The sequence below is a fragment of the Ictalurus furcatus genome, chromosome 28, assembly GCF_023375685.1.
Source record: "Ictalurus furcatus strain D&B chromosome 28, Billie_1.0, whole genome shotgun sequence".
NCBI lineage: Eukaryota > Metazoa > Chordata > Actinopteri > Siluriformes > Ictaluridae > Ictalurus > Ictalurus furcatus.
In genome coordinates this window covers 9,864,691-9,890,560 of record NC_071282.1, presented here as the reverse complement: position 1 = coordinate 9,890,560, position 25,870 = coordinate 9,864,691, and the positions used below count along the sequence as shown (strand labels likewise).

The window sequence follows — 25,870 nt, the reverse complement described above, 5'->3', positions numbered from 1 at the left end:
CACTCACTACTTTACATTGTAGCAAAGTGTAATTTCTTCAGTGTTGTCACATGAAAATATATAATCAAATATTTACAAAAATGTGAGGGGTGTACTCACTTTTGTGAGATACTGTATACACACACACACACACACACACACACACACACACACATATATATATATATATATATATATAATATATATATTTCATTAATACGACATTTATTCTTTGAAGAAAATAATTCAATCCAGTACGGGTCATTTTCACCCCCTTTTTTTTGGTTCATGCATTGTAGGTTTAAATATCAAAAATCTAAAAGGTGTGCGTCATACCTGACACCTAGTCGAACACTTTATAGTTGGTTTTGTGACTGTAAGTCATTCCCTTCAAATGCTATTGAGCTTTAAATTATGGTATATTTTGTGTATGAGTCCATGCAGTAATAAAATACATGGCAATATTTATATATGGTTTGATAGTTTTTTTTGTTAAATATCAAAAATCTAAGAGTTGTGCATTATAGCTGACACCTAGATGAACACTTTACAGTTGGTTATATGACTGTAAGTCATTCCCTTCAAATGCTATTGAAGTTAGAAACGTGTTTAACAATGTCGTATGTAACTTTAGAGACGGTCCCTTAATTTCCGCATATCTGCGAATATCGAACGACCAACTTTATTCCAGTCTTTATTGAATGGGGTCCACACCTAGAATCAGAATCGACTCTAATAATTTGCAACATTGAACAGCTCTAACGTTTCATATGACGTCAGCAGAACTAGCTTCCATAAACCAGTGCCTCAAAAGTTATATAATTAACTTTTTAAAAAATAATTAAAAAAAAGTAACTCATATATCCTACATATTCGCTGGAAAGTGTACTAATATAATAGACGCATAGGTAGTATTTGTAGATAAATGTATCTTTACTTATGTTGTAAAACAAAAAAAAATGCAGGTAATATACAACATTCTGACATTATATCCATTTTTACAAATAGCTTTAAGTAAATGTAAAGAAAGCAAAAAGTGAAGGAAAAAAGCTAAGTAAAAAAAAAAAAGCCGAATATTCATCGTCTTCACTACGTGATACACGGAGGGTAAAGTTTAAAGGTCATGTTGTCAAATATTGCCCTCAGTAAAAATGGCGGAGACTGAGAAGCAGGCAGGTAATTTTAATGAAATAACACTTGCATCCTGATGAAGATTATTCTAAATGTCGGTATTTACGTTTGTATACTGAACTATTAGTATTCAACACACGTTTCGTTGTGTGCGTTTATCTTCGTTTAAAAAAAGGATTTTTAATCACTACGCTTCATACAAGTTCATCGTGTGTGTCGCTAACTAGCAAGCTAGTTTATATAGTTAGCGTTGTTTTTCCGTCCACCCGTATTCCGACGAATCTCCGCCTCTTGAACTAGGATTGGATAGTAAATTCACACTCGCAATCATTCGTCCAATCCAAGAGTGCTGTGAAGTACTAGCCAATTGGAACATAGGAAGGCGGCTCTTATTAGCCAATCCTAGCGCAGGAGGCGGGTTTTTTATGGATACGTATCTGGTTTGTAGCGGGTTAGCGCATTATTAACCGTGAGGTTTAAAGTGCTACATTTGTTAACCACGCTATTAATGATATTGCACAGAATATATGTTGGGTAGGCTGTACTATAAATACTGAAATAAAATTAATCTGAGCTGTTTTTTTGTTTTATTTATGTCAGTTTCAGCAGGAGGATGCTGAAATGAGCTAATGTGCTTGTTTGTCACACCGCTGTTAAGTCATTAGCGTCGAATATATTTGTCATATTTTATATTAACCGTCAAGAAAAAAAAAACATTTTCGTGCTTTTCATGATGTTTTAAAGCATAGTTAAAGAGCCATAATGTAGACCACAGGGGGAGAAATAATAATAATAATAATAATAATAATAATAACAATAATAATAATAATAATAATAATGATGATGATGATGATGCAGAAAGAATCTGTTTATTGTCATATCATGACCTCCTGACTCAGTCAAATCTACAGCCATAACATTAAAACCACTGACGGGTGAAGTGAAGAACATCAATTATCTTGTTACAGTGGTACCTGTCAAGGGGTGAGATATATTAGGCAGCAAGTGTTCAGTCAGTTCTTGAAGTTGATGTGTTGGAAGCAGGAAAAATGGGCAAGCGTAAGGATCTGAGTGACTTTGACAAGTTAGACGACTGGATCAGAGCATCTTCAAAACAGCAGGTGTTGTGGGTTGTTCCCAGTATGCAGTGGTTAATACCTACCAAAAGTGGTCCAAGAAAGGACGACTGGTAAACTGGTGACAGGGTCATGGGCACCCGAGGCTTGCTGGATCATGGAGCAATGGAAGAAGGTGGCGTGGTCTGATTAATCACGTTTTCTTTTCCATCATGTGGATGGCTGGCTGCGTGTGTATCCCTTATCTGGGGAAGAGATGGCACTATGGGATTAAGGTAAGCTGGTGGAGGCAGTGTGATGCTCTGTGCAGTGTGCTGCTTTGAAACCTTGGGTCCTGGCATTCATGTGGATGTTATTTTGACACGTACCACCTACCTAAACAGTGTTGCAGACTGAGTACACCCCTTCATGGCAACGGTATTCCCTAACGGCAGTGGAGGATAATGCGCCCTGCTACACTGCAAAAAATGTTCAGGAATGAGCTGTTTTGGTTGTAAGAAGGGGAATTTGCACAATATTACACAGGTGTTTTTAATGTTATGGCTGATCGGTGTATCTGGCAATGGCAGTGATGTTCACACGCTTACCGGAAGAGTTCTATGCAGTTCGGTCAAAATCGTCAGATTCTAAAACCTGAAAGCTCTATGCGTAAAGTAAAAAAAAAAAAAAAAATATATATATATATATATATATGGCATTAAAAAATTTTCACTGCTAGATTTGTGTACTTGTATAATAAGTTGCAAAAAAAATCCTGGAGGTGTATAAATTCATGACTTCAGCTGAACCTGATGTATTGGAAAACACCTCAGTATATTCTGAAATGGATACTAGCTGTAATTAGAGTTCGCATATCTATGTGTGGGCGTGGCTCGCTCCAGTTTTCTACCTGGTGCTCTACAGGCTCTACGTCTAAGTCGCTCTCGTTCACATTTATGTCCCCTCTCTGTTGACGTCTTTCCGTGGCTCTTGTGTAACTGTAGTCTGCTGAATTCTTTCTTCTTATTGGCTTGCTGCTGGCGTGTTTCGTGTAAACGAGGCGTATATAAGGATATGACGTGTAAATAAGCCGACTCGTTGCGCTTAAATCGCTGCTTGTTTTGTTGGACGTGTTCTGGTTTGTTTGTGCATTCCCGGCGCACACAGCTGTGATGAATAAGGTCTTTAAGAGCTGCTGGAAACTTCAGTTTGATGTAATAGTAAGAACTACTTGAATTGGCAAAATCGCAATTGCACGAAATAGTTTTGCGTGGTCTTTCGCAATGATGTTTGCTGCTAAACGAGGCCTTTTAGCTGTACTCGTGTGCGTGAACCGAAGAGGGCTTTGGGTGAACATGCATGGTGATGATGTTACATCACGTGTCTCGGCCCAAACCTGTGGCAAATCTGTGGTGATTTTGAAAAATCGCGAAATCCTCCGAATATCGCGGAGTTTTCTTCGATTTCGCGTTTATTTCCACGCTCGCAACATCACGAATTCCTGCAGGGACTGATTTAACATGCTAAGCACTGAGCTGCTGCATCAAAAACCGTCAAAACTATTGACGTCCTTCCACTTCTTCAACTTTACACTAGACCTTACATGTGGGTCTGGCCTAGCTGTGCTAATCTGGGTGAGCTGCTCGAATACATTATCTGATTTGCGTGCTTCTGGATTACTTTAGTGAAGTTCCTGAACCGAATCCACTGCTTAGGTCATCCAAACAGAGTAACAGTTATGTCTGCATGTGTTGGTCTTTTTCCTTTTTACACGCTTGCTTTCTCTGAGTGTGACCCATGCACGGCTCTCTAACTGTAGATTTTTTGTTTTGCTGCTGTCTCAGGCGCCTCTCCTGAAGATGACGGGCCTCTCCTACCGGCCAGCTTCACCTTCACGGTGCCCAGGAAGGAGATTAGCATGGTGTCTGATATGGGCAAATGGAAGAGATCTCAGGTGCGTCAATCTCATTCACGTTTATCAGTCCATTGCATGAGACGGTTTGTGCCGTTAGTTTTGTGCTGGGAGCTTCAAAGGTAACGTCACTAACAGGTGATGGAAGAGATTGCACAATGCTAAGCTGGCAGCTAGAAGCTTCCGTTACTGCAAAACTGTAGAGATAAACATAAGACAGAAAAGGGATCAGAGGAAAAATCATAGATGATTTGCAGCGAAAAAAGCAGGAGTGGAACCGAGCGTTATTTCTGTGTGCAGGCGTATGCAGACTACATTGGATTCATTCTGACTCTGAATGAGGGGGTGAAGGGGAAGAAGCTCACATGTGATTATCCTGTTTCAGAGGTACCGCCCAAATCATTGATCACACCTTTGTCTCACTGTGCACGGAGGACAGTTCTCACGTGTCCTTTCTTGCTCCCCGCTCTAATAATAATGTTGTTGTTTCTTTTTTTCTTATCCTCCTCTCTGTGCATTTCAGACAGTAGAAAAGTTGATGTCTCTTTTGGGGACTTTGGATCGCTGGATAGATGAGACACCACCAGTGGACCAGCCGTCACGCTTTGGCAACAAGGCTTACCGAACTTGGTACTCCAAACTGGAGCAGGTGCAGGCAATGCTGTGTGTTTTATGACTTTTTTTTTTTTTGGAAGTAACCTGGCCACTTTAGGACTCTCTGTGCTACACCGTGCTGGATTATAATTACTGGTCGACCCCCGTGTGTCCAGTACTAGTGAAAGCCAGAGCCGTTCTCCCTGCCTCTCAGCGACATCATTTCCCACTCGACTTGCCGCTAGTGTTAAACTCTTAAAGCAAAAAATGGAGGAGTTTTTCAAGGTCCGATTAAGTTTCATTTGCTAAACAAGATTTCCAGGTTTTCCTCTGTACTTGATGAGAGTGCTATTGACGAGTACAGCGAAAGCAGTTCTAGCCTTTTTTCGCGAGTGATGACTGGTCCGATATCCGGGGCAGCTTGCGATTTTTCAAAACTACCGCAGGTTTGGGCCGAGGCGCGTCATGTGACATCATCGCGACGCGCGTTTAGCCAATGCCCTTTTCGAGTCACGTGCGTCGAACATGAGTACAGCTAAAAGGTCTCGTTTACTAGCAAAGGTCGCTAAGAAAGAGCGTGCAGAACAGGTTCAAGTAGTTTTTTGCAAAAAAAAACAAAAGCACAATGTACTCCACAAATTTTAGAAAATAGGCTGCAGCAAAATAAAGTATTTTTGTCCACAACAATCACAAAAAAACAACAACAAATGAAATCATGTACCGGAAGGATGGTTACATTTAAACTGTCGATAGCCCGTGATGTTTCTGTCTCCGACTCGGGAATGAAAACAGCTCACTCAGCAAATTTGTTAATCACAGACTTGTTACTGCACCGTGCCATAACACTGTCTAGTGGACGTTGTTTGTGTTTATTGTGAAAATGTAAAGATATACAGTGATAATTTACTGTGTGTGTATGTGCAGGAAGCTGAGACTCTGGTGTCTGCTGTTCTTCCTGAAGAGCTCGGTGCTGCCGCTCCAGAGGTCGCTTTGTACCTGAAGGAAGCTGTAGGCAACTCTACAAGGATTGATTATGGCACAGGTGTGTGTGTGTGTGTGTGTGTGTGTGTGTTCTAGTAGAAGAGCTTTATGCTGCACAGTGTGCTCTGTAGTACACACGGGTGACGTATTAAAGGTAAAAGAGCATGCGGTGTGTTACAGGCTGCGAGGACACCGGTTCCACATGTCTGGAACCCGATTCTTCCAAATGATATTCTGACTTGTGTGTGTTTTGATGCTGGAGGAGTGTGTTAGACTACACCCTATCACTCCACTCACTCTCGTAGGTGTTGATTGGGAGTTGTTTTGAGTTCTAGCAACTGTGAGGAGGAGGGGGGGAGGCTTTATTCATTTATCAATCATCAAGCGTTATCAAGCGTTATTAATTATTGCTGTCGGTCGCAGTGTAGATGAGTTCTGCCACACCAATCGGAAGAAATATCCATTTAAAAATACATGCTCTAAGCTTCGACTCTTAGTTTCTTAAATGTTTAAAATATCCACATGCATTTTTACGAAACCGTTCTTAGTCATGCATGCTTGTGTAAGAACGGTTATTGAGCAGGCTGGGTGTTTACTCCAGTGTGTGGATGCGCTTTATTCTGTAGACACTTCCACTAGAGGGCACTGTTGAAGTAAAAACAGCACAGAGCTTCACAGCAGCTCCGTAATCAACTGCGAGACGTCAAATCAGATATGTCGATAGTCCAACGTTGTCTTTAGTGTCTTAAGGCTCTTTTTTTAATAAAATGTGACATTTTGGCTGTACATAGTATGTAGGCTAAAGGGTGTGTGTGTGCGTGTGTGTTTTTGCAGGTCATGAAGCTGCCTTTGCAGCATTCCTCTGCTGCCTTTGTAAAGTAGGAGCTCTGCGAGTGGAGGACCAGCTGGCCATCATTTTCAAAGTCTTTGACAGGTCAGCAGCAACACCGAAAGATGTTTTCGCCTTCACTGTCCACAGCAAATATCAGTCCTGAATGAGAAATCCACCCCGAGCGACTTGCATGTTAATATTTTATAACGAGATTTTTAACGGCATCCAAGATGATGAAATTCTAAGTAAAAATCTTTTTTTAGGTTGAACTTCTTTCACCGACATGCTGATCTATTTTCATATCGGTTAATGGTTTCCCAAGATACCCATAATGCCATCCGACTCCCTGTTGATTATTAGCACCAGCAAGATTTGTCTCTCGCGTCATCAGAGAGTGCGATGCAGCAGCACTTTAGTCAGTCCTTCCAGGATTTTGCGACTTTTCCGACCACAGAAATGAACGCAAAATTGAGCAAACACCGCAGTATTCGGAGGCGCTTGCAATTTTTCTGAATTACCGCAGATTTTCTACGGATTTGGGCCGAGACGCGTCATGTGATGTCATCACGACACGCGTTTAGCCAAAGCCCTCTTCGATTCACGTGCGTCAAACATGAGTACAGCTAAAAGGTCTCATTGGTCTCGATTCTGCCAATTAGTAGTTTTCCACAAAGTAGTTTTCTGCAAAAAAAAGCACAAAAAAACTCAAATTGCATCGCAAATTATGAAAAAACCACGTCAAAATCATCTGTATGGACCGTTTTTAGTCCTTTATTCTGTCCAGCTCTCTCAGCTCCTAACTGTAAACTCGAACAGATCAGCTTCCCAAGCTTCAACATTCATGCTAATACCACCATCAACACCATCAAGCTCGTCGTCTTGTAGATTGCTAGCTAGCTGAGCAGAATCTCCGCCGTAACTCGGCACAACCGCGTCGTATAGCTACATCGCGTTCTGGACCCTTGAGTTCAGCCACTCCCTTGAGCCTATGGCAGCTGCTCAGGGGTTAAAGGCTCTGGGTTACTGATCAGAAGGTCAGGAGTTCAAGCTCCAGCACTGCCGAGCTACCACTGCTGGGCCCTTGTACAAGACCCTTAACCCTCAACTGCTCAGTTGTATAAATGAGATAAATGTAAGTCGCTCTGGATAAGGGCGTCTCCCAAATGCCATAAATGTCAATGAGTTCTGCGTTTATATCAGTTTGTTTTGACCACTTCTTCCCTGGATTTCTCATTAATATGACTTCGAATGGTGCTGGAATATAGTGAGTGAGAAAAGAAGCTCTTGCTCTTTTGGTTTTAGGAGAAATTTGACCAGTAGCCCTTATGTTTGAGATTGACTTACATTATTTATTTAATTTTTTTCTCTCTCTCCCATTACTTTCCATTATAACTGCGCAAGCAGTGTCCCCCTGTGTCATCAGTGCGGCACATAACCACTAATTTCTCGCAGGAATAATAATGAGTAAACACCGCACAAATATTTCAGTATAAACATGTTTAATGTGTTTCAGAGTGGTGTTTCAAATAATTTTTTTTTTAAAGTTTCTAATATGGAAATATACATATATTTTTATAATCGAGAATGCAGAATCCCCTAAAGTGCATTCTGTTTTTACGCTTTTGCTTGGTGCTTAGCCATCGTTAACACAGTAAATGTTCTGAGCGTTTGTGTTGGCAGGAAGGACAAATCCAACATGTTGTGTTCCTTTGCATATTGACCTGTGTGCTGTGATTGGTCCAGGTATCTGCGTGTGATGCGGAAGCTGCAGAAGACGTACCGCATGGAGCCGGCAGGGAGTCAGGGCGTGTGGGGGCTCGACGACTTTCAGTTCCTGCCCTTCATATGGGGCAGTTCCCAGCTCATAGGTAACTGTTTCTGCGTACACCGCCGTTGTGGCTTCTGCTCTTTTGTGAGGCCCATGTGACCTCCTCATTCACTGAACATAAATGTAAATGAAAACACATGCGCATGTGCATTTTTAGTCAGCGTGCTCAGTAATATATTCGAATGCATCCTGCTCTGGCTGCAAGTCATTCATTAGCATGTCCACCGTCGGTGTGTATTCCTGCTAATGTGATCCGAGTGTCTTCACAAGAAAGACTCAGCATGAAGAGTCAACTCTTCTGCTAGTCACCACTGTGCAAATGAACCGATTACTCATAATTAAACAAGTTGTGACTCATGCTGATATTTGTAAATATGGTGCTGCCCACAGAATTAACCATCAGTTAGCCATTTATGCTAAGTATAAACACTGCGATGTTAGTCATATGCTGTCTCTTCTTATAAGTACACTGAGGCATCTGAGGAAAATGTAGACGTTCTTGACAGTTGTGCTGTTCTCGCCGCCACTGAGCTTTAGCATTACCTGTGCTTAGCCAGGATCATGTGTCCTAATCGTTAGCTAGCTCATGCTCGGCTTCAGTGTTATCCAGTTGCCTAGCGACGGTGTTCTTTTGACTAGGAACTTGGAGCATATTGTGTGATTAAAAATCACAAATTCACAAGTACTATCAGGGCTCTGTGGTAATGTTTTTTAGGAGCACTTGTGCTGTTAATTACAAAAATTTAGGAGCAAAAGTTTAGTGTTTTTTTTTAGAGATGGTAACGTTAATGAGCCGCAATATAACGCTCAAGAAGGCATGAGAAAACTTGACCTTGTCAATTGTGACAGAATTTAGGAACATAGTGCCAGCCATGACAAATTAATTTACCTTCTGATAAACTAAATTTAATATTTTCAGTTAATTTTACAGACTGTATGCAAAAATAAAACATTAACCTGTTCCACCTTGTAAACAAATACAATAAACATCAATGTTCAGTGTTTGAAGTCTGCTCCTCTTAAATATATTTAAAGCTACACTATTAGACATTTCCACTGTCATGGATGTGGACTGGAGTCAGTTCTCGAACCGCTCTGTGTATATTGTGTATATATCTGAATAATCTCAAATAGGATGTGATTGAGTGAGTTCATTTACCCGTCAGATGCAAAGCGCTTTAGTTTAATGGTGTTCATTACTGATGCTCTGATCAGGATTTTTACAGCCGATACAGATCCAGATACCAATCTTTTTTTGTTTAAGCTTTAATCAGGAGGTCTGTCATAAACAGTTAAATGTAAGCTCTCTGCTCATGGTCACTGTTAATTGAATTAAAATAATAGCAATGAGATACTGTTGGTTAATTGATAAATAAACAAGCATAAAATATTTATTTTTAAATATCTTAAAGAGTCCTAATTAAAAGTAGACTAACACAAAAATGATCCATATTAGGAAAAAGGCTAATAGCCTTCTATGGAAATACCGAACTAAGCTTAATGTCAAATTGATATTAAATGCAACCCATAGTAATTAAACATTTCATTTATCATTTTATTTATATTTTATGAACTTATTATAATATCTATTTTTTATATTAAATAATTTATTTATAACTTAGCACATTTTCTGTCTTTACATTTTATTAGGTTTTTCAGATCAGTTCAATATTTTAGGGAATTAAATCAAAACATGAAAATTGGAGTTGACTTTTCTGGTGATATCTGGCAACCGTGAGCTTAAAATATTTCACTTACTACTGATTGACTATTATGTGTCAATCAAGTGCCTGAAATACACTGTAAATGTCCAACGCCTGGGACAAAATATTAGTTTTTTTCCCAACTGGACCAAGAAGCCCAGTGCTGGTCGTGATATTACCGTAGTTGGGTGGTGTAAAATCTAATATTTATCAGTATGGCAATAATAAAATTACTCAGTCTGAGCAATGCATTGTATCATGAGGTATTATTGGTGGCGTAATAAGAGTGATATTCCTTCATTCATCTTCAGTAAGAACTTTATCCTGATTGAGGTCCTGGTGGATGCAGGTCAACAGACATGTACATTTATACACTAATTCACACCTAGGGGCAAATTAGGGACAAGTTTTTCAGACAGAGGTGACCGCACTGGTTCCTAGTTCAACCCTGAGCTCGAATTTCTTTCTGTGTAGAGTTTCACCTGTTCTCCCCATGTCTGCATAGGTTTCCTCCACATCCTCCAGTTTCCTCCCACTGTCCAAAAACTTGTTCGTAAATACCCACGAGGTGTGAATGTGTGTGTGCATGGTGCCCTGCAAAGGTCTGGCTTCCTATCCAGGATGTGTCCCTGCCTCACACCCAGCATTCCCAGGATTGACTCTGGACCCACCGGGATCCAGACCAGAATAAAGCAGTTTTTCCTCTTCTGCCTTCATTTACGTCTTCTTCCGCTTCCTCTCTGGCTGTTCAGGCTTGGGCTCTTGACTGGTGTCCAAGTTGAAGTAAGGAGCAAAGCTTTTCAGGGTTGGTGTGCTGAATTTCTCAGTTTAATGTATCTGCTCACTATCATGTAACTGCTCCTCCTCCATCAAGGAGGAACGGTTGAGCGTCTCCCACAGACGCAGCTTGATCCTGTGGCCCAGCTCCATGGAGTAGCGTTGTGGCTTTCCAGTGGACTTCACGAGCATCAGATCCACCACTGAGTGGTAGAGTCTTTGTACTCTCGAATGCTTAGACCGTGGATAGTAAGGGAACACCCTTATAAACACCCTTTTGCTGTTATGATCTGCTGTGAACGAGATGCATAACTTCTGGAGGCAGTCCTGAGGAATCTTAGTCCATTCCTCATGAGCAATGGCCTCTAGTTCAGTAATATTCTTGGGTTTGCGTGCTGCAACCGCCTTCTTCAAATCCCACCAGAGATTTTCTATGGGGTTCAAGTCAGGTGACTGTGATGGCCCTGTAGAATCTTCCAGGACTTCTTCTGCAACCAAGCCTTGGTGGAATTTGAGGTATGTTTGTGATCCTTGTCCTGTTGGAAGGTCCAGTGATGCCCAAGCATCAGTTTCCTCACAGATGGCATGATGTTTTCTCCTAGGATTTCCTGTTAGTTCAATGAATCCATTTTACCTTCCACACGCTGCAGGTTTCCAGTGCCAGAGGATGCAAAGCAGCCCCAGAGCATCACTGAGCCACCACCATGCTTGACTGTGGACAAGGTGTTCTTTCTTCATTCTTCTTCCTCTAGACATACCACTGATCCATCATGCCAAAAAGTTCCAGTTTTGTTTCATTGCTCCAGAGAACAGAATCCCAAAACTTCTGTGGCTTATTGATATGATTTTGAGCCGACTTTTCCTGTGCTTTTTGGTCATTAATGGTGTACGTCTTGGAGTTCTGGCATGGAAACCTTCTGCGTTTAGTACACACCTTACTGTTCTCACTGAAACCTCAGTGCCTGTTGCCACCAAGTCTTGCTGCAGGTCTTTTGCAGTCACTCGAGGGTTTTTCACAACCTGCCTTCTCAGAAATCTGGTTGCAGCCATTGATGGCTTCCTTTTTCTGCCCCATCCAGTTATTTCATGAATTTTTTGCCCCTAGCCAGTTCAGGTATTTCGTACATTTTCTACCCCTAGCCAGTTCAGGTTTTTCATGTGTTCCAGCTCAAGCACACCTGGTGCAACTAATGAAGCCCTTGATTAGTTGCATCATGTGTGCTTGAGATAATACCTGTTTTGTATATTTATGCTGTTGTGAGTTCTATTCAGGGGGTTGTATCATTTTGAAACTGGAGAAATCATTATAAGTTGTATTTTCAGTTGAATTGGGAGAAACCACTTGAAGCATTCAAACTATTTCATTTCCTTTCGTTTGATTTGTTCATTGCAAACAGCTGAAAGTCTGTAACTTCTGAAAATAAACCTGATTTGCAATGGAGGTTGAATAATTCTGATTGCAACTGTAAGTGGGCTTTTGAGGAGTTTTGTTAACGTGATCATTACGTAATATAGCATTTACATAATTGGGTGGAACACATTTAAAATTCCTGTGTGACAAACTCCACACCTATTATTATTATTATTATTATTATTATTATTATTATTATTATTATTATTATTTTTGTCAAGAATGCCAACGTATCTTGTAAAATCTCTGAGAGAGCATTTTGGATTTTAGCTTGATATCGAGTCTGATCAACACATCTTGAAGAAATGGGTAGCAGCATTACAACAGAAAACAGTTCTGACAAGTTTTAGCAATCGATCAATATTATTGATGTACCCCCAAGCCAAAAATTACACACTTCAAATTCATGGTTAGTGTATATTAACTGTAAAACATACTAATCTATAAATGTTTTTTTTTCTCCTCTGCTATATATAGATATACTTTTTGTGTCAACTCATCTTCATTTAAGTGTTTCGACCGTGTACTGGTGCTTTAATTCAGCATGAGCAGCGCAGCAAAAATAGACTCCCGCTTCACTGCTGCTCACACACCACTCCTAATAGCACTTATTCGTTAACATGCACGTCAAAAAAACCCCAAAAACGCTCTGCTCTGCTGCAGCGTGCAGTGTGAAACAGGCTTTACATTATCTGTAACTTTAAGTCGCTTACAAAAGAAATCTCCGTGTTCTTTTCATTCTCTCTCTCTTCAGCGCGCTAGTTCGCTCCGGGTCACATGACACCGAAGCCCAGTGAAAGGGAGTGATTGGCAGCTAACAGTAACCAATCTAAACTCTGCATTAAAGTTAGGAATGTAAAGATGAAGTTTAATTGGTTATGTAATGCTGGATAGAACGGTGGACCGGTCAGTGTATCAGCTCACAGCAGGCACATACTGTGCAGTAATGAGTGAAAACCGGTCGCACTACAACAATTTTCACTCGCACAAATGCTCCCAAATATACTTTGAAGTCGCACAGATTAAATTTCATGAGCACATGCGACCAAAATTTTTATCCTTGACTATTTTAACACACCATTTGGTGTGTACCTCTTGAGCGTCATACACAGCATGGTAGTTTATTAGCTTTGGTCTTAGCTTTGTTAGTTCTCAGTGCTTCTTAAGCCGTATTTAGATGGTGACGTCTATTAAATTTTTTTTTTTTTTTTAAATTGACGGCGTCCTCTGAGTTCAGCCTCTGGCATTGAGAAAGCTATTATTTAACATGGGATGAATGAGTTTCCAGCAGCTTCCAATAGTTTCCATGCCCATCATATCCACTACTGTGTACAGAATACGTTACTGGAACATGCATGTATTTCTAACACCGTATGACATCATGGCATAGCTAGGCAAATATAAAGTGAGCTTTTAATATCTCATCAAATCAACTGTAAAGGACGGAATTACCCGAGCCTCTTGTCGGGGAACCTTTTAACTTCCTAGTAGACATTTTAGTCATAGTAGAGTTGTGCGGATGGGTTTATATGACCATACGAGACACCGTCAGTATTAAGGAGTACTCCAGTATTCTTTTAACCTGTTCTCTATCTGCGTCATCTGCAGAGGGTGCGTCTCAATCAGCTCCCTTGGTCAGGAATCAGTGTCTCGTCTACACGAGTTCGGGCACTGGTAAGGACCCTGGCTCACTACACATTGGGACACTGATAACTCAATTTCCGGTGACATGGCTTTGTACTCGCGCTGTAAAATGTCACCAAAAATGAAAAACTTTCTAATATTTACATTTTATACGTCATATAAATGTGTTCGCTTAATCACATGCGTTTCTATCATGGTTATAAGCAGGATCGTGGCATAGTTAGTGGATTTAAAAAAATAATAATAATAATAATTTTTTTTAAATCATTAAACACTTAAGTCATTAGACTCAAACAAACCGTATATAGAATTTTAAATAAAGTTAAAAATCGCTAAATTAAGAAATCATCTGAGAGCTACAACAACGATAACAGGCTGCTTACATTTGTAGACGAAGTCAGTTGAGAGTTCGTCCGCCATTAGTTTTATTTATTAATTTATTTAGTTATTTATTTTGAGTTGAGAGGCTTCAATATGATGTCATTTCCAGTAAGGGAACATAGTGAGCATCGATGCTCTCTGGTACATTGTGGGAATTTTATTTTATTTTTAATTTTTATTTTATTATTATTTTTTTTATAGGAGCGAACGTTCGAATGTACTGGAAGGATTTTGCAATCGATACAGCCCTTAAAACAGCTGACTCCCCAATCAGTGCCCTGACTACTGAACTTGTGTGTGTGTCTGTGTATACACATTTTTTTATATATATATATATATATATATATATATATATATATATATATATATATATATATACCCACCCTAGGGATGTCAAGATACCAAAAATCTAGTAGTCTGTACCGATAACACCAAAAGTACTCGATACCAAAGTCGATACCACAGTGTGGTATAATAATTACATATATAATTTATATATATATATATATATATATATAACATTAAAAAAATATATATTTTTTAAAAGATTAAAAACTCTCCTGGAGGATATTCTCCTCTGGCTAATACTTGCAAGAAAAGAGAGCGAGAGAGAGAGGGGGATATTTTAGTTATCAAATACTGTCTGAGAATGAGTGGAGGCTACAGTGGAGGTGCACTCCTAAACGAGCACTCGCACGCACACACACACACACACACACACACCCCCCTTATACTCTGAATGCAAGCATTAGTTTAAATTCACTGATATGGTGGCAGGCCAAAGATTTATTAAAAGCATGAACATTTGAATAATTATTAGTGACGTGAGGCTACATTTAGCTGACAGGACATGGGCTGAATGGCGATGCATGGTGGTCCATTAGGAGGTAGTTTATAACATTGCAATGCGTTAGCGTTGTTAACAAATAACAGGCTATCGCTAACTTTACATGGAGCATAACGTTAGCTGGTTTCACGGCCACAATGCCAGCTGCCTCAAACAAATATAATATAGGACCGTCTTTCAGGTGCTTTGCCAAATTCCAGGTGTTTCCTTGTTTTGTTTGAAATGAACGATAGCATCGTTTGCACCATTATATGTTTGTTGTCATCCGCCTCGAATGAGAAGTATTTCCATATTCCATACCACTTTTCCTGTCAACGAGTCGCGGTGGAGCTAAACTTCTGTAGTTTTTCCTGTGTGCTTGTAGTTGTTGTTGTTCTTCTTCCTCACCACTTGTGGACCGACTAAAACACTTACGTGTATTTGCTGCCCCCATCAGGTCCGGAAGAATTGCCACCTTCATTAACACTGGTACCTACGCTACTGCAGAAAAACAAGTACCGTCACGTTATAAGAGTTTTGGTATGGTATCGGTTCTCGTAACATCCCTAATACACACACATATACGTGGTAAGTTAAGACCATTATTAGGTCGTACATTATGAACTTATATTATGAACTTATATAACATTATATAACATTAGTTCATAATGTACGACCTAATAATGGTCTTGGCATACCACGTAGCCTAGCCTAAGATGTCTTTCTCTGAGTTGGTGAAACTACTTGGGGGCAAAGCAAGCAAAATTTTGAAAGCTTTGCACGAGTTCTCTGAATAAATGTAAGTAAGCTCTGTCTCTCAGCAACCGCTTTCATTTCACTCTTCATCTTTTCAAGCGAAGAACGACATGTAGAGACACTGGTAATAGTACAGTTTTTATTGTAATTTTGATTTTTAAACCGGTCTGACCAGTACGTTTATAAAAAAAAAAAAAAAAAAAAAAAACATTTTAAAAGAAGAAAAGTTTGCTTGTGTCAGGTGGGGCAGTGTGAACATGAGTCGTGTTTCCCAAAGTACTAGGTCAGACAGCTTTCTTTTAAAAACTGGTGAACTAGGCCTTAGACCTCGTTATAAGGGAATTTCAAACATTTGTTGTGGTGTTTTTACTAATTAATTTATTTTATATGTGATGAGAGATGTGAGATTCTTGTCAGTGGTGAATTGAGTACTCGAGTGTTTCTTCAAGCTAATCTGTTTAATTCAAACACTTCTTAAACATACTGTTTTGATGTTATATGATACAGCATCGCCCAGCTCCGATAGGAACTGTAAAAATCCAGTTGGTTTCATCAACCAAAAAAAAAAAAACCCCACTTGTTGATTTGAACACTATTACAGGATCTTGTTTTCCACTTCCCGGATCCGAGCTTAACTTTATTTAGAAGCGAGGCAGACTTTGTTACCGGCAGTAAATATTTAGGAGCGTAAGGTAGCCATCTGCTGGTGACTCTGAGTGTGTGTGTGTGTGTGTGTGTGTGTGTGTGTGTGTGTGTGTGTGCGCGTATGTGTGTATGCGCGTGTGTGTTCTGTCTCCATCGCAGATCACCCCACTGTGGAGCCGCGGCATTTTGTGGAGGAGAAGGTGGTGAACGAGCACCATCAGGACTACATGTTTATGGAGTGCATCAAATTCATCAATGAGGTGTGTGTGTGTGTATCTCTCTCTCTCTCTCTCTCTCTCCCCCCCCCCCCCTCTCTGGTGATGTCTTCCTTCAGAAGAGCCTGTTCTAAATAAAACCCCGAGACCACAGAGGGAGGAGGTTTTACTGGGAGGAGGAAAAGGAAAGAGTTTAGAGGGAATTATGGGATTCAGCATGAGACAGTATTTTCCAAGAACCTATTGAGAAGGCAGTGGATTTTTACATCGCCAGAAGAATTTCAGACCAGGCTGAGGCATATCTGCTTCCTCAGCTTAACTGACTGAATAGACCCGCTATCGTCAGCAACTCCTTTTTATTTAGTTGATTGACTTCAGAGAAATGTACCGCTTCTGTCTGTTGTCTAAATTGGCTGTGTTGAACGCCCATTAAATCTACAATAAAGGAATAGTTTGGTGGAATTTGACAGTTTTCCACTTGGTCCGAATGTAAATAATCCAGAGGACTGGTGTGAACGTTTGCTTCTTTAGTCTTGCCCTGGCGTGTAATCTAGTAATCTAAGTCTTTCTCAACCAAAACCCTTTTCAATAAATGTATACAAGTTACATAATGTCATATTATTTAAATAAATTTAATTGAAGTTCAGAATTCTACAATTATCCATTTATTGTCTGGTCCAACTCCACCTCCACCAAGACATTGTGTTGTGAAGGCAGACGATTTTGTTTCATTTGTTTTCATTTATTTGTGAAATGATCTCGAAGAAAAAGTTGTTTTCGGCGGTCTGGTAAGATTGCGTTCACATTTATAGCCTACTCTAAGCCACGCCGTGTCAAGTACACGAAGATCTCGTTGCAGAAACGAGCGAGCTAGACTTCCACTATTTCTATCTCACTTCATTTGGTTAAAGAGAAAACTGTGGGGGTTTTTAAAATAAGTTTTTCTTTCACTGAATTATTCCTTTAACGGTGTGGCTGCACATGTGTTCGTTTAACTCTGAGCGAGTGTGTGAAGAGGAGAGGATGCTGCAGCTGTGGTCACAGAATGACTCAACTTCCCAGAATGCAGAAAGGAGAGTAAAGGGTGTGTGTGGGGGGGTGGGGGGGGGATTTACAGCACAATATAACACACACATCTCACACACACACACACACACACACACACACACACACACACATGCTCTAGCTCTCTCCCTCTCCCTCTGTGTTCTGTAAGTGCATGTTTGGGCACGTCATGCGCCGTAGTCTTAAGAGACCGAGAAACTTGGCCGAGCTCCCTGACACACACGTGACATGCACGTTACTCACACATGCTCGTTTAACACACACACACACACACACACACAGAGTGTCTCTCTCTTTCTTGGTCTCTCTCCCTCTCCCTCTATCTCTCTGTCTCTCAGGGAGGTTATGTGTGGAGCACTCGGCTCGCGTGAGTCATTTCCTTCCCCACATGCTGCTGTGAATCACTGAGTCCCTGAGCCCCTCCCCCTCTTCCTCATCCTACTCCTCCGCCTTTCCCTCCAGCTCTGCTGGGCCCCACTGGAAAGTCCAGCTTCGCAAGGCAGTCTGGGAAAGTGTGTGTGTGTGTTCTGTAAAGCCACACAGCACTCCCATTCACGAGCTTGTCTTTCCTTAGGGCACGGAAGCCCTACATCAGCCCTTCTCCACTGCTACCTCTTGAACAAGCCTACAGCCACAAGTAATATTACTACTGGTACCGAAGCTCTCCTAATCCTCACGTTACAGCTCGAATTACTAAATACAATAGGCAAAGAAAGGAGTTTATTGAACATCACGTAAGGATGTTTGTAGTAAGAGGAAATATGAGCCTAAATGAATCTGCTTTTATTCGTGTTTAATTTTATCATGAGAATGTTACATTCGCTGTCTGTTGTACGGCATTAATACAAGTATGCGAGCACTGAAAACTCACACAAAGGAAGCTGGATTATTCAAGTGACTTTGTTAAGTAACTTCACATTAAAACGTTTCCACTAGGCTCAACAGAGAACAGACTAGAGAAGTGGAATTAGTTTTCCTTGTAGTAGTCTCACAGTGTGTACAATCAGCGATGAGCAACTGATGTTCAATAAGCACTGTAATATAGTTTTAGTTCTCAGCCTGGACAAACATTTCATGTCTCTAAAGTTGTAGCACAAACAATAATTCTCTGGCACAAATGAGCACAAGTAAACAGAATTCATTCTCACATTACAGGATCCATTTTGAACTTAGACCAATTCTAGCGATTAAAAAAAATAATAATACGATATTTGACTGTTTTAACAAAAAAAATAGTTGAGTGTAAGTCTGACCCAAAGTTCCACACTAAACAACGAAAATTAGCTGCCATTATCTTTAATTATTGTCCGGTTCAAGTTTTTTTATTTCTGGCCAGGACGTCTCACTCATTCATTAGAGCCTGGGGCTTCATGTCGGTGCTTTCTCACTATACATAAGCATATAGCATGTTTATAATAATCGTATAACACTGTATATGATATCCATCCATCCGTCCATTTTTTTGTACCGCTTTTAATAAACATGGTTGTGGGGGAGTCTGGAGCCTTTCCCAGGGGACACCCTGGATGATTGCGCAATCGTGCGCACACACTCGCACACCCCTTCACACACTAAGGACCATTTTGAAATGCCAATCAGCCTACAACACATGTCTTTGGACTAGGGGAGGAAACTGGATTACCCAGAGGAAACCCTCGAGGCATGGGGCAAACATGCAAACTCCATGCACACAAGGTGGAGGAGGGAATCGAACCCCCAGCCCTGGAGGTGCGAGACAAACATGCTAACCCAGGGTGTGGGCAATCTTATCCACAAAGGGCCGTGTGGGTGCAGGTTTTCATTCCAACCCAGCAGAAGCCACACCTGATTCCACCTGTTTAATCAATTGATCTTGGCTTTCAATAGACTCAGGTGTGGCTTCTGCTTGGTTGGAATGAAAACCCTCACCCACACCGGCCCTTTCCGGATAAGATTGTCCACCCCTGTCATTACCACTGCCCCCCTGTATATGATATATAAACTTGTATATGCACATAAACACTGAAATGTGTGCTTGAAGCCATTTTAACTCATTTTATAATTTTATTTCAATTAACTTTTTCAACACTTCATCTCCCTGAATTTACACGGAGTGAAAACAAAGACACGAGCGAGAGAGAGACACTAAACACAGTCTATGTTATAGAACACCAAAAAAAACCTTATGTATTGTTGCGGGCACAAACACACCAGAATTGATTAGATTCAGCTATTTTGTTGAGTATTTGAGCTGCTGTGAAAATGACCAAAAAACACCACTCCTCTATATATCTTTTACCAGCAAATAAATAAGTGTTTCTGTCGGTGACTCCCCCTCTGTGGTGATTGCGTCAGGGCAGCCAGCGGTCAGTGACACAGATGGTGTTTTAAAACCGAGGGGGTGGTGGTGGTGATGCTCACGGTTATATGCAGTTGGCGAGACTGACAACATTATGATCCTTCCAGTTGTCTGTTAAATTGATGGGAAATGTAAGATGATGATTTTTAAAAAATGGCAGAAAACCTTGAGTTCAGTTGGTTCTAGTTCTTGTCTTGAATGTGCAGTGAAACGCAGCAGAAGTACTGTACTTACATGGCAGGGCTTTCATTATCAGTAATGACTACACACTCCTTCTCTTTTTTACTTCTTCCTCTTTCTCTGGTCAAGGCTCAGTTTTTCTTTTTTTTTCTTTCTTTCTTTCTTTCTTTTTTTTTTTTTTTAAAGTAAGTAGTTTTATTCTGAGTCATTCGGGTGACTGAGGGTCATATTTACCATGCAGATTTATTTTACCCATAATCACTGCTTGTGTGTGTTGCAGCATTATTATTATTTTGATATGTTTTTTTTTTTTTGGCAGCCTTTTGCCTTTCCCTTTTTTCATAGGCTTTTGAAGCAGCCTCATTGTGCGATTTTGTGACTTCCTTGCTGTGAGAATGAGAAATATGAGAGTGTGACTGTGAGGAAAGAAATATTTTTAATATGTAAAAACCAGAAAATAGAAAATTATAGTATCATTGTCCAGCAAAATCCACCCTACATCCCGTACTTTGAGGAGGACATAATAACCGAATATAATTCTGAACCTTTAACTAGCAAATGTTCAGCTAACTTTTTTTTTTTTTTTTTTTTTAAGTAATTGGAATTCAGGTGATAAAGGAATTTGACAGGCCTAGAAAACGCTAAAGAGGAAGAAATACAATTCAGGAGACTGAATATCAGCGTGTCAGTAATGCAGTATTGCCGTAGTAATGCGTCATGTGTTTGTATAATAAGTCATTTTCTTAACCAGTTCACAAGGAGGCAATATCTTAATTTTATTAAGAACTCCTTTATCCACAGTAACGTTTTTCTAATGTTCAGCGAGTCTGAATCCTTGTGCCAATGGTTTTCTGCCATTTTAGTCCGTCCAACCTAAAGTGTTGACGTGTTGCTCATTCTGAAATGCTTTTCTGCTCACCATGGTTTTAAAGAGTGCGTATGTGAGTTATCGTAGCACTGAATAGTCTTTGAAGAGTGAAATGTGTCCAGAAAGCGCTAGAGTGTTTTTAATGTATCTTTCTCCTTTCTTATTTTCTCCAGATGAAAACGGGACCGTTTGCCGAGCACTCGAACCAGCTTTGGAACATCAGCGCCGTTCCCTCCTGGTCCAAAGTCAACCAAGGCCTTATACGAATGTACAAGGCTGAAGTAGGTTTCCTTGTGATATTTTTTGTTGTTGTTGTTTTAAATTTTATTTATTTATTTATTTATTTAAATAATCTGGATGTCACATATACCCATATCATGGTTTAACTTATTATTTTTTTTCATACTATTATATACTTCCTCACAGCATGCAATGGACAGCATTTAAAAGCACCTACATTTACACCACTACGCTATATTATGCAAAAACGCTTCACGATGCTTCTGCTCTCGGTTATATCCCCGTAATCTGATCTCTAATGTCTATGTGGCATGTTTACCAGCAGTTGGACTTGAGTTCCTCTTTCCTGGGGAAATCCCAGCATCACTTCTGGGAAGTTGTATTCTGGGTGGAGAGAAAAAGTAGTAATAGCTGCTCTACATTTCCTTATTTTTATATTCCTTTATTCTAAATTTGTTATAGTGACTGTTTATCTTTTAGTGGAACCAGAACAAGGCACATTGGAAAGCACATTTAGTTCCTGATGAGAAAGGGTTAAGTGTAAGAGTGTGTCTGTGTGTGTGTGTGTGTGTGTGTGTGTGTGAGAACCAGAAGGCCCCACCCCCTCTTCCAGAGCCACATCCTGTGTTAAGAGAGCAGGCTGTTCCCCTCCCTTAAGCAGAGTGCTGGGCCGAGGGGCCGGTGTGTCTGCGAACCTCCCAACCCCCATCACACACGCGCGCGCACACACACAAACCTCACATTTTCTCTTCTGCTCCTTAAGCTCTGTAGTCGTGAGAGTGCCTTATGTAGCTGACTCCTACTACAATTAAAAAACTTGGCACTCTGATTAAGAAACAATTAAACAGATTTTGTAAAAATAAATAAAGCCCCCAAATAGTAGTTATTAACCGATAATGATCTTTTGTGTACATTGGTGATGTTTTCCCGCTTCTCCCAGACCACGTACATACATTTTTATGTCTTAAGAAATGGATGCGTGTTATAACCTTGTAACACACACTCTTAAGAAAAGCCTGTGTGTGTAAAGCCCCTCTCTCTCTCTCTCTCTCTCTCTCTCTCTCTCTCTCTCTCTCTCTCTGTCTGTGCACTGTACCATTGTATCCACACAGAACGCACGAAACATAACTACGAACCCAAGGATAGTCAAAGTCGTTTCCTGCTAAAACAGGAAGTAAACACATTCCCATGCGCTTTAATCACAGGTGACCGTCAAGGCCAACATAGCAACGGCACGAACAGGACATGCGTGTGAGCAGCGTTTTAAATTTCCTGAATGGGGAGCTGTGTAGTACTGCGTCATTTCCTGCAGCACACGCACTGACCATATTAGCAGAGAGATGCACGCTTGTACACTTTTAGACCTCCATACTTTGAGAGGGTGACTAATAAAAAAATAAAATAAAATAAAATAAAAAAAGGTTTTCCTGTCAGCCCAAATGTAGTCAATGTTTACTTTTACACCGGAGCTACAAGGCTAATCACGTGACTACACGTCTAAATTACACACTTAGAATTTGGACGTGCTGTAATCAGTCCTAACGTTCACCTTATATCCGAGTCTAATGCTTGCCTGTAGTGATACCGATGTCCTTTTGTCCAAACTCATCGTTACCACTGCTAAACCTGTAGCTATTGTACTGTAGCTGCATTAGTCTTATAAACCTTGGGCAACAAACATGTCTTTGCTGATCGACTACGTTTGATGGGAAAGTGCGTAAATGTAATTTTAGGTCAAACTATTTAGTCGGTGAAGTCTTGCTGTCTGTAGTTCTCTGATGGTTTAAAGGTATTTTCCTCAGCATTAGCCTCGTAGTGCCAGACTTCTTTTCTAACGAGAATACACATCTGGAAAGCTTGGTAGTGAGTCGAGGCAAAAACAGGTCTAAACACCACCGCGCCCATGGACTTCCCCTCTAAAACCACCCGCATTTCCTGTTGTCCGTGTTCCGTTACCGTCCAGAGAAGTAACATCTCAAAATGGACGCTTAACAGAACCAGTTCTGCCTTGCAATTATCCAACCGGATCTGAACAGATTTATCCGTAAATCATTCACGGTTTGGAAACGCTGTGGTGTGCTGCGAGAGCTCCTGAGTTTGTGTCAACTTATATATGAAGAGACTCACTAATCTAATGTAAACCTCGAGTGATTGGTTTCAAATTGTAGATGGGTTACTGCGGTTTTCTATACGGGTTACGCTGCCGAGTTTAACTAGTTTATTTGATATATATAATTAATATAAAATATATAGTACCACTTAAAAACCATAAAGATGGCTTTGGACCTCAATTCATATGAACAGTTATGCTATGAAGGCTAGGAGTACAATTGCTGTGATAGCTTTAGGACTGCAATTACCACAAACAGTTTTGTACTCAATTCTCCATCAGTGAACAGTGGAGAAGTTCAACAAAACAGACTTCATGTAAAAACTGTAATGAATGTTCCTGCTTACACAATTGCACTATATGACCACGTAGTATTAGCACATTTATAGAAGGGATTTATTTATAATCGCACTATCCGGTGTCACCCAGATGAGGATGGGTTTCCTTTTGAGTCTGGTTCCTCTGAAGGTTTCTTCCTCATATCGTCTCAGGGAGTTTTTCCTTGCCATCGTCGCCTCTGGTCGCTCATCAGGGGTAAATTCATACATTTAATATCTACATCCTGGTTTGAAAGAAAGCAACCATAAACGAAGCGGTTGACACGCTGCAGTGGCTGAGCTGCATTACTGGAATATTCAGTGCAAGCCACGTTAGGAGGTGCTGTTGCACAGTTTATCATTTTATCGTTTTTTCCAGCTCTCTGAGAGATCGCATTGAGATTTTCTTATGTCGCTACATGTAAGTAAGCTGCGCCGTGGACACACGGGGAAATTACAGCTGATGTTACCATATTACCAAAATGTTTGCAAATCCAGCCAGAATTTTGGCCTATGAAACTGTTTACACACTTAAAGATTGATAAATGAGCCTCAGTGTTTGTTTTTACTACATGTAATCTGTTCACATAGATACATGCTTAACTAGTGTCTTATTTATTGTTTTTGAGCTATCCTGGCTTACATCCATTGTACCATATGCTTACTGGCAGTCAGATAGTATTCACAAGTTCCATCCCTCACTTGAGCTCCGCCTTCCCAAAGTATTGGCTTGATATAAAAATCTGAAACTGAATTTCTTCCCCACTTTATCCCCTTCCAGCTATATGCAAAATGTTCTCGTTGGAGTTTTTTTTCCAATGTGTATTCTCATCAGAGTTGACGCCTGGCTACTTCAATATGAACAGATTGTTTAATATAATAAAGCCAAGCATTGACCCCTCTCTCTTTCTCTCTCTCTCACTCTCACTCTCCTCTCTCTCAAGTGTCTAGAGAAGTTTCCCGTCATCCAGCACTTCAAGTTTGGCAGCCTGCTCTCCATCCAGCCTGTGAAACCGTGAATGACCGCGGGAAGAACCAGTCTGAGAGCACTAACGATTCTCACCCAATTCAACGACCCACCCAAATCGCCCAGCCACCATCCAGAGTTCAAATGTTTATCCACTTCTTAAACGAATAAACATGACTACAATCAAAACCGTAGTTCTAACAGCAATTCAACATGGCTGCTTTCTCCTAAATTATAGCATTCACAAGAGGATAAATTTCTGTCTCCGTGTAGGAATAACTCTAGGCCACGGTACCATAATTAGTATCTAATTCATATTTATTTATGAATATGTATATATATGAAAAGTAAAATTTGCCTGAACTGATAAGTCTTGGTTTTTATTTGCTGTACTAGAAAACATGCAGTGGGTCTTTTTATTTTATTTTATTTTTTCCATTTAGACTGTAATGGTCCTTGACAAATTGATGATTTGTGTGTGTGTTTGGAAAAAGACAGTTACTCGTGTGGCCTGTATGTGCTGCACATGTAAATTTTTGTCATTTTGTCTCTGTAGGATTAATAAACCGTCAGCCGTTTTAGTCTTGCATGTTAGTAATGTTCAGTTCTTGCTAAGGTTAGATAAGTCCACACAGCGAGTAAGACAGTATTTCATCCAACACTTGATACAAAGGCGTAGTGAAAGAAAATTTATTGCCGTTCAGTATAGCAAAGGATTTGCTTCACACAAGGTGCTTCATTCGCATTTCATTATTGGGTTTCTCCATTTTAGAGCAAAATTTCTGGCTGAGCACATAACGTAGTGCACTGAACCTCGCAGCCGACGACATCAATGAAATACAACCCTCCTACTCTTAAGGGTTCTTCATGGCTTTGCTGGATAATAATTAAAGATTCGTTTGCTTCTAAAACAGTTCTACCTGCAACACTCTCAAAGTAAACAGTCAATACTAGGTAATGTTCTGCGTAGAACCTTCTCACAGAGGGATGACCGAAAAACCCTTAAAAGTTCTGACTTTTCTGAGTGTATGCTTAGCAAGTTGTAACAAAACATAATGCCGTAATGTAATCACACTACAGTACACAACTACAGAACTAAGAGAAATACACTGTCA

General features: G+C 40.3%; 1 protein-coding gene across 3 annotated transcripts; it reads left to right on the top strand.

Annotated features, from left to right (window-relative positions):
- Positions 1–1,086: 1,086 nt before the first annotated feature.
- On the top strand, positions 1,087–25,342 carry ptpa (protein phosphatase 2 phosphatase activator). 3 transcript variants are annotated; one of them, XM_053617906.1, is made up of 10 exons: positions 1,089–1,155; positions 4,010–4,119; positions 4,378–4,464; positions 4,601–4,726; positions 5,596–5,713; positions 6,487–6,586; positions 8,228–8,352; positions 16,615–16,715; positions 21,295–21,402; positions 24,733–25,342. In XM_053617906.1, the coding sequence occupies exons 1-10, from the start codon at positions 1,131–1,133 to the stop codon at positions 24,805–24,807; spliced, it is 975 nt and encodes a 324-aa protein (XP_053473881.1). In that variant the 5' UTR covers positions 1,089–1,130; the 3' UTR covers positions 24,808–25,342. The 3 variants fall into 3 exon arrangements, with proteins under 3 accessions (XP_053473883.1, XP_053473881.1, XP_053473882.1); XM_053617907.1 differs by lacking the exon at positions 1,089–1,155 and adding an exon at positions 2,103–2,461; XM_053617908.1 differs by lacking the exons at positions 16,615–16,715; positions 21,295–21,402; positions 24,733–25,342 and adding an exon at positions 15,512–16,581 and having other exon boundaries at positions 1,087–1,155.
- The last annotated feature ends 528 nt before the right edge of the window (positions 25,343–25,870 follow it).